Raw genomic sequence first — 13,005 nt, forward strand, 5'->3', positions numbered from 1 at the left:
AGTGGCAATAGGAATTGATACACAATTCTTAGAGAGAGAGAGAGAGAGAGAGAGAGAGAGAGAGAGAGAATGAATATGGAGACAAGAAAGACCAAAAAGAGAGATTATGTTCTTAGAGCTGGGATTTAGATGATTCCCTGAACATGTTACTTACAAATTATTTATTTACTTACTTGGGTATCTTGCCTATTATAGCACCACTCAAAATGTGTGATCCATAGACAATAAGGGAGAAAAAAGGAAAAAAGTGTTTAGAAATTGTCAAGGCAATGTAATATTGCTCTGATACTTTGTAAAACTCTCTGTTACATGTCTATTTTATTAATCTCACATGGATAGCAGGGTTTTGGGATACTGTTTCTCCAATGATCACATGATTGTTAGAAAAATAATTGATTGCAAGTTTTGAATCAGATTATCAGCTAATTAATTTGATGATACTTGTTTCAGTATTTACTGTCACTTTACAGATTTTAAAATCTGAAATAGCATACTAATTTCTCTGTCCTCCCTTTATTTCACTGCTTTAAATGCTGGTGCTGTGTAAGGGCTTGAGAGATAGTACAGCAAGCGAGGCACTTACTTGCCTAAGGGCAGCCCAGGTACAATCCTTGGCAGCCTATGTGGTCTCCTGAGTACTGCCAGGAGAAATCCTTGAGCTCAGAGCTAGGAGTAAGTCCCGAGCACCTCCTGGTTTGGTGAAAAATAAAATATTTGTGTTGTTTTAGGTCTGTGGAAAGACATTCATCTACAAACATGGTCTAAAATTACACCAGAGTCTTCATCAGTCTCAAAAGCAGTTTCAGTGTGAACTCTGTGATAAATCATTTGTTACCAAAAGGAGTCTTCAAGAACATATGAGTATTCACACAGGTAATAATAAACTAATATAGACAGCCATGTATTATATGACTGTCTATTAATATGGCTTTTGCTTTTGGGGGTTTTTGGCTACCAGAAACATGAGTTTGTGAAAGAATGAATGCATCAGGAGTTCTTTAGGCAAAAAGAGTTTATTAGGAGAACACACAGTAGAGAGAAATAAGGTGAGAAGGCAGGACAAAGTTTGTCACACTGCCCCAAGAGATGAAACCTAGGCTTCTTTTTTCATAGTTGATTTTGGTTTTGGGCGACACCCAGGGAGGCTCAGGGCTTACTTCTGGCTCTGTGCTCAGGGAGTACTCCTGACGGGATTGGGGGACGTAGGGGATGCCAGGGATCGATCCTGGCTCAGCTGTGTGCAAGGCAAGAGCCCTACCTGCTGTACCTCTGCTCTGGCCCAAGAGCCTAGGCATTCTTTATAGTCAAATATGCTGGACCAACGTTATGAGAAGTATTGCCGACATGCACTTTCCTCCCCTTTGTTGGCCATTTTCTTCTGAGGTCACAATTGTAAAGTGGCTCCTGGGAACCAGTGAAAATGGGAAGAGTCTTTTTGTCCCCTCTGGGTTATTACTTTATGTGTTCAGACTGCCTCTCGCATCTGGACTTGGGTCTGGGAACAAGAACCTGTCAGTGTGGCTACTGTGGCTGATTTTCCCATGTCCTGGTTTTGAGATTATTTTGACAAGTAGTGTTGAGAGTTCCTTTCGTGGTGGTCCTTTTAATTCCTTTTGCCTCAAAATGGACGGAGCTATCATTTTTTAGAACCATAGTGATACAGAGATGACTGCATGTACAGATTTTAAATTAAGAGTAAACTTAAAGCTTTTCTTAAAGGATTGGAGAGATAGTACCATGAATATGGCACTTGTCTTGCATGGGACAACCCACATTTGGTCCCCAGCACCCCATGTGGTCCCCAAGCCTACCAGAAATGATTCCTGGAGTGATAGCACAGTGGGTAGAGCATTTGCCTTGCTCGCGGCCAACCTGGGTTCGATCCCCGCCATTCCATATGACCACCAGTGCACTACCAGGAGTAATTCCTGAGTGCAGAGCCAGAAGTAACTCCTGAGCATCGCCAGGTGTGACCTCCTCCCCGCCAAAATAAAAATAAAAAATAAAAAAAAGTGTTTCTTGAGCACAAAGCCAGAAGTTAGCCCTGAGTACATACAGATAGGTGTGTCTCCAAAACAAACAAAAAACCAAAAGGGCTTGCCTTAAAACTAGTCTTTTTTTAAATTTAGTTTTGGCTTGGGGGACATGCCTGTCAGTGAGCAGGGCGTACGCCTGATTCCATGCTTGGGACTTGCTCTTGGTGATGCTGGAAGAGCATGTGGTGACTGAACTCGGGCCTCCTAAGGAAAGCATGCATGCCAGCCTGTCAGCTGTGTCCTCGGCCCTCACAACCGGCTAACTTGTATTTTTAAAAAAAGGGCTGGCGAGCGAGCTCGAAGGTCTGGAGCACATGCCTTCCAAGGAGTGGACCTAATCTGAGTGTCCTTGTTACTGCATGGTTCCACAGCATTTCCCAAAACCACAGAAATACTGTTTCTCTCATGTAGAAAAATGAATAAGCGTCATGCACAATTTATTTTTATTAATATGTTCCTAGGGCTCATACCCATGACTTCACACATATAAGGTTTGTGTTCTACCCCAGTATCCCCAGCATTACACATCATTTAGATTAAGTTACCTAAAGAAATGGTCATGTGTTTGTGCCTTAAAATTTTGTTGGGAATTTTAGCTTACAAATAATTATTTTCATATATTTAAAGCAGTCATATGGACTTAGTGAAGAGTTGTCTTTGCAGTTTGTTTTCAACTGTATATTGTTATAATTCAGATAATTGCTTAAGCATGACAAATTCTCTGGGTAGTAATCTTGCCAGTACTCTAGTATGGAAATTGTGATTTGAATTCATTTTATTGTAAGTTTTTTTTTGTTTTTGTTTTTGAGGGGAGGGGAGCTTGGGCTGCACCTTCGTGGACCCTGTAGTGATGGGGATTATGTGGTGCCAGGGACTGAGCTGGACCATCTGCATATAAGGCAAGTGCCTTAATCCATGTGCTCTCCCTGTCCCCAGAAAAGGGGATTTTTAACAGTTTGTTGTTAGAAGGTAGCTGGCAAATGGTACAGCTTCCATGATTCCTTTAGAAAATAACTTCTGAAATAAGACATAGAAACATTCTGTTGGAAGAATACATGATTGCTGGATTTATGACATGATTTTTATCTTTTATAGGTGAGTCAAAGTACCTTTGCTCAGTTTGCGGAAAGTCTTTTCACAGGGGCTCTGGACTGAGCAAGCACCTGAAAAAACATCAACCAAAGCCTGAGGTTCGAGGTTATCACTGTACTCAGTAAGTATTTAGTATGTGACCCATTCAATCATTTATTTTTATGTTCTTGATTTATTCAAAAGTTATTTTCAGGACAGAAGCAATAGTATAGTGAGGAGGGTGCTTATCTTGAATGTGGCCAACCTGGATTTAGTCTCTGGTGTCCCAAATGGTTCTCCCAAGTAACATCAGGATTAACTACTAAGCGCAGGGCCAGGAGTGAGCTCTGAGCATCACTGGGTGTGACCCACAAACAAAACAAACAAACAAAATAATTATTTTTAAAAGATACTGTTTGAGGGGGTGAATAACTTAGTTGGTAGAGCACATACTTCCCATGTGTGTAGCCCGAGGTTAAATCCAGAACCTGAAAAAACATTGAGGTGACTAGTTCATCTCTGTAATGCAGAATTGAAATACGCAAGTAAAAATGAATTTACAAGTGAAATGTTTATGTGCATATATAATGTTTCCACATAAATGTTAATATTACATATCAGATTATATATATGAGGTGAGGTGAAATTTGGCTGGGGAGACAATGTACTCTTTGAACACAAAGACCATGGGTTTACCCTGCACAGCACAGCCTCCACCTCCTCGACACCACGTTGTCATTGCTGGGCTTGAGCACTCATTCATGGGCCCAGACAACGGGGCTCAGTATCACTGGGCATGACCTGGGCTTCCGGAGCACTGCTTGGAGTCCATGTGCCCACCTTCACCCCCTCACCCGTGGAAATTTTAAACTGTTATTCGCTTACTCTTGATTATAATCAGTGTCTTTTGGTGGAGGGAACTGTTTGCTACTAGTTGGTGTTTTATTTAACCTTTCTGTTTGTTTTTTGTTCTTTGTTTTTTGTTTGGTTTTTTTTTGGTTTTTGTTATTTGTTTGTTTTAACTTTTTAAAGCCTATAAGCCACATTTATACATACCTTTAATAGAAAGCCATAGAAAGTCATTTTAAGATGTGCCTTTTTTTAGATGGGGTTGTCTCAAGGGTCCTAAGAACAGCTCTCAGTGATAACATAACCCAGTGCTGTTCAGGCCCAGCAGTACTGAGGATAAACAGGACCACTCCAGTAGTGCTTGGGGACCATGTGATACCAAAGAATTGAACCCAAGGTTTCTTTTGCCAGCCATGTACTCCAGGCCTTTGAACTGTTCCTGACTCACCTCTGGGAGCTCTGGATGGCTGTTTAAAATGTTTATTGTTCTAGAGCTATTCTAGAGCTAAAATAATTAAAGAGGGGCTATATTACAATGGGTAGGGCGCTTGCCTTGCATGTGGCTGACCTGGGTTCAATCCCTGGCTCCCAATATTATCCCCTCAAGCCCTGCAGGAGTTATGAGCCAGGAGTAAGTCCTGAGCACCACCTGATATTTACAAAGCCAGTATTGGTGTCTCAAATTAGGGGCATAATCTAGTGGAGTTTTAGAAATTTAAGAATATGCCAAGTCATTGAAAATTTGTTTTTAAAAGAATACGTTTAACAGTTACATGGTTTATTATTGCAGATGTGAAAAAAGTTTCTTTGAAGCTAGAGATCTTCGCCAGCACATGAATAAACATCTTGGTGTAAAGCCGTTCCAATGTCAGTTTTGTGATAAATGCTATAGCTGGAAGAAAGATTGGTATTCCCATGTGAAATCTCATTCTGTCACTGAACCTTACAGGTAAGTAAATTTGAGGAGGACTGAATTGTCTGTCTGTACTTTAATTGCTTTTTTTTTCCTTTTTGGGTCACACCCGGCGATGCTCAGGGGTTACTTTTGGCATTACACTCAGGAATCACTCCTGGCAGTGCTCGGGGGACCATATGGGATGCTGGGAATCGAACCCGGGTCAGCCGCATGCAAGGAAAACGCCCTACCCGCTGTACTATTGCTCCAGCCCCTGTACTTGGATTACTTTTTTATTTTTCCTTCAGCTTCTTAAATGGATTTGTTATGGATGCTAGTACTTTGGAAAATAATTCTTTTTCCATTCTTTTGTAGGTGTAATATATGTGGCAAAGAATTTTATGAAAAAGCGTTGTTCAGAAGACATGTGAAAAAAGCTACCCATGGAAAAAAGGGAAGAGCAAAGCAAAACCTGGAACGGATATGTGAACAATGTGGAAGAAAATTCACACAGTTGAGAGAGTATAGGAGACACATGAACAACCATGGAGGTATTACACTTGATACTGTATAGATGTACATCGCTGGGGCAGTAGCTCAAGGGACTGGACACATGCTGTATATTCTGGGGGCCCAGGTTTGCTTCCCAGCAATGCAAGATCCTCTGAGCTCTGCTGGGAGAAATCCCAGAGCACCACTATAGATAGCCCCAACACAAAAAATACTGAGCATATATAAAGTAAAAGGCAGTTTTTTGGTGATTTTTCTTTCCTGTTTTTGTTTTGGGACCACACACAGTGGTACTCAGAGCTTACTCCTGGTTCAGTGCTCAGGGATCTCTCTTGGTGGGGCTCAGGGACCATATGGAGCACTGGAGCTCAAACCCAGATTAGGCAAACACCTTACCTGCTCCATTACCTCTCCAGTCCAAGAAATTCTCTTTACCAGCTCCCTTGCCTAGATACGGCTTCTTAAATCTATTCCACTCTTGAACCTTTTTCACCTGAGAAATTTTTTTTCCTTTTTATTAATGTAGGAGTACTGCTATTTATTCAGCCACTGATTAGGCTGATTGAATTGGGCTTGAACTCCACACACCTGAGAAATTTTTACAAGATTTTTGGTACATAAAATAGACAATACACAGATAAAATGTATTTTAAAACCTTTATTTTTTGGTTTGGGTGTTTTTGCTTTTGTTTTACCACACATGGCTATTTTCAGGGGTCACTAGTGGATCTGTACTCAGGATTTACTCCTGGTGTTAAAACCTTTTAAAAGTTATGAGTCCCTCTAGGAGTCCTGCTAGGAAATCAGAACTGGCAATGAAGAGCTTGATTGCCTTTCAGTGAGCTGTTTTCCTTTTGGTACCCAGAATCAAGATCAAACCTTTGTCCATACTTTGCAAGGCATGTATTCTGTATTCCAAACCTTTGTTGCAATATTTATATGCTGAGCGGGCCTGATGGGACCTCTGTCCCGTTATTTTTGTACCCAGGGGTTGCTATGAAGGTCAACTAAGACTACCCAGAAACTCAGATTTGTCTCAGTAACTTTTTTTGGGGGGAGAGAGGGGTAGGAGTGACACTTGGTGAGTGATGATCATGGGTTCTGACTCGAGAATTACTCCTGGTGGTGCTTGGGGAACCATCTGGGGTGCCAGGGATTGAAACCAGGTTGGTTGTGTGCAAGGCAATTGTTTTACCCCTCTGTTACTGTTCTGGCCCTCAGTCTCATGGAGACTGTCCTTGGGAATGTCTTCAGAGCTTTCAGTGAAAGGACCTGCTTCCAGACGCAAACCATTAAATCCTGGCTCAGTTATTTCTCAACTCTTTGATTGTGGCCCACTTCTGACCGGCCCCTAATCTCAGTAACGTCTGTCCATGGGAACGTCTTCAGAGCTTTCAGTGAAATAACCTGCTTCCTGACGCAAACCATTAAATCCTGGCTCAGTTGTTTCTCAGCTCTTTGATTGTGGCCCACTTCTGACCTTGTTTCCTTCCTATGAGATCAGTTGTTCTCTCCCTTCTCTCCCCTGTGACCACCCTTGGAAAATCCTGGGTTTTCACAAACAAGCTTGGCTTATTGGCTACTATAAATAAATCTGAAGCTTCCTTTCTTTACTTATTATTTATTAATTTATTTATTTTGGTCAATAGGAGTTAAGCCATTTGAATGCTTAACGTGTGGAGTAGCTTGGGCAGATGCCCGATCTCTAAAACGCCACGTCAGGACACACACCGGTGAACGGCCCTACGTTTGTCCAGTATGTAGCGAGGCCTACATAGATGCTCGAACACTCCGTAAACATATGACGAAGTTCCACAGAGATTATGTGCCTTGCAAAATTATGCTGCAAAAAGATACTCTTCAGTTTCACGACCAAGGAACTCAAGTGGAACATGCTGTCAGTATCTTAACGGCAGACATGCAGGAACAAGAACACAGTGGTCCTCAAGAAATTGAGACTGTCGTAGTGACTGGAGAAACTATGGAAGCTCTTGAAGCTGTTGCAGCTACTGAAGAGTGTCCGTTAGTGTCTACACTTTCTGACCAAAGTATTATGCAAGTGGTGAATTACGTGTTGGCACAACAGCAAGGACAGAAGCTCTCTGAAGTTGCAGAGGCTATTCAAACTGTTGAAGTAGAGGTGGCACATATTTCAGAAGCGGAATGAAAATAGTAATGGAGGGGAAAATGACATCTGATATGTACTGAAATCACAATACTTGTTTACAATACTGTGTGACTATCTGCTTCGGTGTGTATGGCAAGGCTCTGGGCTATTTGGTGATGTTGAAGTATTTCCAGCTTGGCTCATGGCTGCTGTAGAAAAGTTTATTTGTGTAAAAAAAATTGAAACAAATCTATATGATGGCAGTAGATTATCATGGTATACTTTTTAATGAATTAATGTTTATAAAGGACTGTATTAAAAACTAGTTTCATTTACATTTTCACATATATTTTGAGTTTAAAAGTAATCCACTCTTTTATTCTCAAAATATACAGGTTCTGTGACTTTCCCTGTTTATGGACTACAAAGAAAATTCTAATATAAAGCATTTTAGTAGGATGCATAGGGATATTACATTTTTTTAAATGCTTCAAGTCTGTGATTCTTGATTGTTGAATTCCTTAATTCCATAAAGTCAAGAATTTTTCTATTTTAAAGCACTTAATGCGTTACATATTGTGATCAAGTTTGCACAGTGTACTTACCCATATGGGGAACCCTTAAATAAATAATTTTAAAATGCTGTTAGTGCATGAAATGCCTACAAAAGCCTTATTATACTATCTCTTCAAGGCAAGTAAATTGACCATGAGCAAAGAATGTTGTAATTAAACATTGTTGATGGGAAATTTCTCCTTGATAATGTAGGACAATAAATGAAAGGGAAAAAAAGTTTATTCTAAAGAATGAGTAAGTTAAAACTAGGTTTGGTATGTTTGCAGCTTTTGTATCATGTCTGCTTGATTTTGTTGAAAAACTGCAATTTAGAAATAGAAATAGCAATATAGACATCTACAGTGGTCCTGTAGATACTATGTAATTGTCAAATAATTTCAGAATTAAAAAATCTTCAATACAGCCCTCATTATAAATACTAAAATAAATTGATTATGGTCCACCAAATTGTTGAAACTCTACATTATTTGCATTTAATTTTTAAATGCCCACCTCTTTAAGTTATGCAATTTTCTGGTTTTTAGAATAACTTTTGGGGGGCTGCTACATTTCTCTCCTCTGGGAAACTACCACTCAAGCTATAATTGTTAAAATTAGGCTTTCAAGTATTAGAAGCTATTATAATGTGTAAAATTGAGATATTAGCAATTCACATGTAAATCATTCCTAAAGCACAAGAAAAGAATGTGCCTTGATGTATATATATTAAGATAATTCTTCCAATTTAGTTTAAAAATGGCTTAAAAGAGAAAGAATAAATCTGACACCTTGCATGCACTATACCTGCATATGTAATTTTGAATTTGCAAATTTCCTATTGTTTCAGTAACTCTGACTGATTTTCTGTTTCAAGCGTGTTGACAGTCTAACTTTATAATCGGCTGCTTGTTTATAGAGAAAATACTTTAACCTGATTAAAAATGAAATTGTGTCTTTTATGTTCCATTCTCTCCATTGTTAGATTTAGTTGTTTAAGACCATAAATGTATGTCATAAATATGTAAATAAAACATGTTGAATCTTGTTTAAATGCCATTGAGCTGCCATTACTTTCACTTGTATCACCTGTCGCCCAGTTGCTCATTGATTTGCTCTAGTGGGCACCAGTAATGTCTCCATTCGTCCCTGTCGTGTGCTGGTGTAGCCCAATGGCTTGCTCCAGGAACACGAAGAGCCTCAAACCGTTCGTTCAGGGTCTTGACCAAGAGCTCGGACAATCTCGTAGGTGGGCGGCCAGGCATTCTTATGACGTCCCATGGAATCCATTACTTTAAATTCATAAATTGTTACTTGATATTTTAAAGGAGGAATTGAATACATTAAAAAATAATCTTTGAGGGGCCAGAGTTAGAACAGTGGGTAGGGCATTTGCAGTGCACATGTCCGACCCTGGTTTAATCCCCAGCATCTCATTTGGTCCCTCTGAGCCCACCAGGAATGATCCCTGAGCACAGAGTGAGGACTAAGATCTGAGTACTGCCAGGTATGAACAAAGTAAAAATCTTTGGTCAGATCTCTGGCATCCCATATAGTTCTCTGAACACCTCCAGCTGTTCCTCATGAGCACACAAACATGAATAGTGCCTTGTGGGAACCCCCATCCCAGCCACTAAATTCTGGGACCAGAGAAAAAAATACTGGGGTTAAGGTATTTGCTTTGCACATAGCCAACCATGATTCGATTCCTAGCACCACTTATTGTCCCTGGAGCACTGTCAGAAGTGACCACTGAGCAGAGCTAGAAACCATGAGCATGGTCAGGTATGCCCTCCCCGAAATCTTTGGAGTAGGGGATATGGTGCATGTGTAGAGCAAAGCATAGCATACGTGGCTGAGTTTCTTGGCAGTGCTTGACTTGCCAAGCACTACAGGGCCCCTGGCCATGGCACCATACAACCCCAAGGCCAATTCTACAGGCTGAACAGTTCACTTGGGCCTTTTCCTGGGCCCCTGAACGCGCCACTCTGGTACTACTATTGGGGAAAAGAATGGATGAGAGAAACTTCTGGAGGGGGGGAAAAAAAAAGAGGAGTAACTTGTACACAAATACAAATGTAGGGTCTGGAGTGGTTGCACATTCGGTAGGGTGTTTGCCTTGCAAGCACTGACCAGAGTTCAATCCTCTACATCCCATAAGGTCCACCAAGCTCTGCCAGGAATAATTCCTGAATGCAGAGCCAGGAGTAAGGCCTGAGTTTTGGTGGGTGTGACCAAAAAAAAAAACCAAACAAACAAAAACAAATGTAAACACTACTATACCCATGTTACCTCAACCACAATTTTTCTAGAAGAATGAGGTAAAAATATTTGTCAAATTACTACACCAATTGTTTCAGGAAAAGGCCATGCACAATTATAGTGGACAAAAGCACGATGAGAAACAAGTTTTTGGTTTTGGAACACACCTGGCAGTGCTCAGAGCTTACTCCTGTCAATGTTAAGGGAACCATACTGGGTGTCAGGGATTGTACCTTGGTTTGCCACATGCAAGGCACAAGGCAAGTGCCCTATGCACTGTGCCATCTTTCTGGCCCAAGGAACAGGATTTCCCCATTCCTTTTTAATCATAGTGATCACGGTCACGGTCCTCCCATTGTTCATCAATTTGCTCGAGCGGGCCCAGTAACGTCTCCATCATGAGACTTGTTACTGTGTTTGGCATATCGAATACGTCACGGGTAGCTTGCCAGGCTCTGTCGTGTGGGCAAGATACTCTCGGTAGCTTGCCGGGCTCTCCGAGAGGGGCGGAGGAATCGAACTCGGGTGGGTCATGTTGGCCGCTTGTAAGGCAAATGCCCTACCGCTGTGCTATTGCTCATTCACAAAGTTGTTCATGATTGGATTTAAGTCATAATGTTCCAACACCCATCCTTTGACCAGTGTACTTTTTCCACCAATGGTCAGTTTCCCTTCCACCCCCCCCACCCCCACCCACTATGGCAGACACTTTTCTCTCTGTCTCTTTCCTTTTGGGCCTTACCACCTTACCTTGAATATTAGTCTAATACTATTATATCCCACAAATGAATGCTGTCATTCTATTCCTATCCCTCTCCTAATTCATTTCACTCATGATACTGCAATGAACATCGAAGTGCAGATGATGTTTGTGCTGTGTGTTTTGGGCCCCCAGGGTATATTCTCAGAAGTGGTATTGCTTGGAAATAGGATTTTTATGGTGGGAAATCCCAAGTGGAAAAAAAAATTAACATTACTACTACAGATAAATTAATACTGTTTAATGATACCCTTAGAACAAATAAGTTGTTTAAGGCACTTGGCTTGTGTGAAGCTGATTCCAAATCCCTGGTGCGACATATGGTTCCCATTGAGCACACCAGGAGTCACCTTCTAAACAGAGCTAGAAATAGCTTCTGAGCACTACCGGGTGGGTCCCCCAAATGAAAAAAAAAATGGCAGAGCCTGGCAAGCTCCCCGTGACATATTCGATATGCCAAACAGTAACAACAAAGTCACCAATGGAGACGTTACTGGGCCCGCTCGAGCAAATCGATGAACAACGGGAGGGCCTTATTATGATGATGATGATGATGATGGCATTGTGGTTTCTAATCATGAAGAAACATGGCAAGACTTAAAAGATCTTTTATAATTAGCCTATACTTTAAAACACTAAAGCATCCCAGATGAGACTGAAAAGTTAAAACTTACTAATTTTTTTAAATTAGTACTATGCCGTCCCCTCTCTCCCCACTTCTTTCTGGCTCTTTCAAAAAACACAGAGCCTGACATGCAAGATAAGTGCTTTCCCACATCTCTGAAGCCTGAAACAAAAATCTCTGATTCCTGGACACAAGCATCATTGTAATTGATCAAATTTTCTGATTTTGTCAGTTGTCCTGTGGTTCTATACAATGTTAACATTCAGAGAATATGGGAAGTGTATTATCTTTAATGTCTTTGCAGTGTTTATATCTGAAAAGTTGCAAAATAAAATGCTAAAAAGTGATCTTCCTGGGAGAAAAGATGAACAGGAACTTTCTCAAAGAAATACAAATGGCCAAAAGGCACATGAAAGTGTTCTACAGGGGCTGGGAGCGATAGTACATGAGTAGGGCATTTGCCTTGCACGTGGCCCACCCAGGTTCAATCCCCAGGATTCCACGATTCCCCCAAGCACCACCAGAAATAATTCCTGAGTGCAGAGCCAGGAGTAACCCCTGAGTATCGCTGGGTGTGAGCCCCCCCAAAAGAAAAACAAAAAAAGTGCTCTACATTACTATTTATCGGTGAGATGCAAATCAAAATAAGAAACCATATCAAGCCAGAGACTGGCACACATGAAAAAGAACCAGTACTGGAGTGGATGTAGAGAACTCATTAACTGCTGGTGGGAATGCTGATTGGCCCCATCTTTCTGGAAAGTAATGTGACATACCTCAAAAAACTAGAAATTAAGTTTCCATATGACCCAGTAATACCACCCTACTGGCCCATAAACACCATGCAGAAAAAGCCACCTGCACTATGTTCACCGCAGCACTGTTCACAATAACCAGAATCTGGAAACAACCCAAGTGCCCATGAACAGATGAGTTAAGAAACTTTGCTACATCTACACAATGAAACACTTCACAGCTGTTAGGAAAAATGAAGTCATGAAACTTGTGTATACATGGATGGACATGGAGAGAATCATGCTGAATGAGTCAGAGACAGGGACAAGCTTAGAATGCTTGCAGGATTAAAAACATAGTATGTGTACACCCAAAGACAGCAGAAGCTTGCCACAAGGGGAAGAAGAGTACAGAAAACAAACCACTATTGGGCTGGAGCAGTAGCACAGCGAGTAGGGCTTTTGCCTTGCACACATCCAACCCGGGTTCAATTTCCAGCATCCCATATGGTCCCCCGAGAACGGCCAGAAGTAATTCCTGCGTGCATGAGTCAGCAGTAACTTCTGTGCATCGCTGTGTGACCCAAAAAGCAAAAAACCAAAA

The 13,005-nt window shown here is 41.1% G+C and overlaps 1 protein-coding gene across 1 annotated transcript in view; it reads left to right on the top strand.

Moving 5' to 3' along the window:
* The window catches only part of ZBTB11 (zinc finger and BTB domain containing 11), a 32,883-nt gene extending 23,804 nt beyond the window's left edge, over positions 1-9,079 (top strand). Inside the window, exons 7-11 of the mRNA XM_056109233.1 lie at positions 729-873; positions 3,132-3,249; positions 4,747-4,905; positions 5,227-5,402; positions 7,011-9,079. Coding sequence (XP_055965208.1) covers positions 729-873; positions 3,132-3,249; positions 4,747-4,905; positions 5,227-5,402; positions 7,011-7,528 — 1,116 coding nt within the window. The 3' untranslated portion in view covers positions 7,529-9,079. The remainder of the gene's footprint in view (positions 1-728; positions 874-3,131; positions 3,250-4,746; positions 4,906-5,226; positions 5,403-7,010) is intronic.
* Positions 9,080-13,005: the final 3,926 nt, after the last annotated feature.

This window comes from Sorex fumeus, unplaced genomic scaffold (genome assembly GCF_029834395.1).
Source record: "Sorex fumeus unplaced genomic scaffold, SorFum_2.1 ptg000265l, whole genome shotgun sequence".
Classification (NCBI taxonomy): domain Eukaryota; kingdom Metazoa; phylum Chordata; class Mammalia; order Eulipotyphla; family Soricidae; genus Sorex; species Sorex fumeus.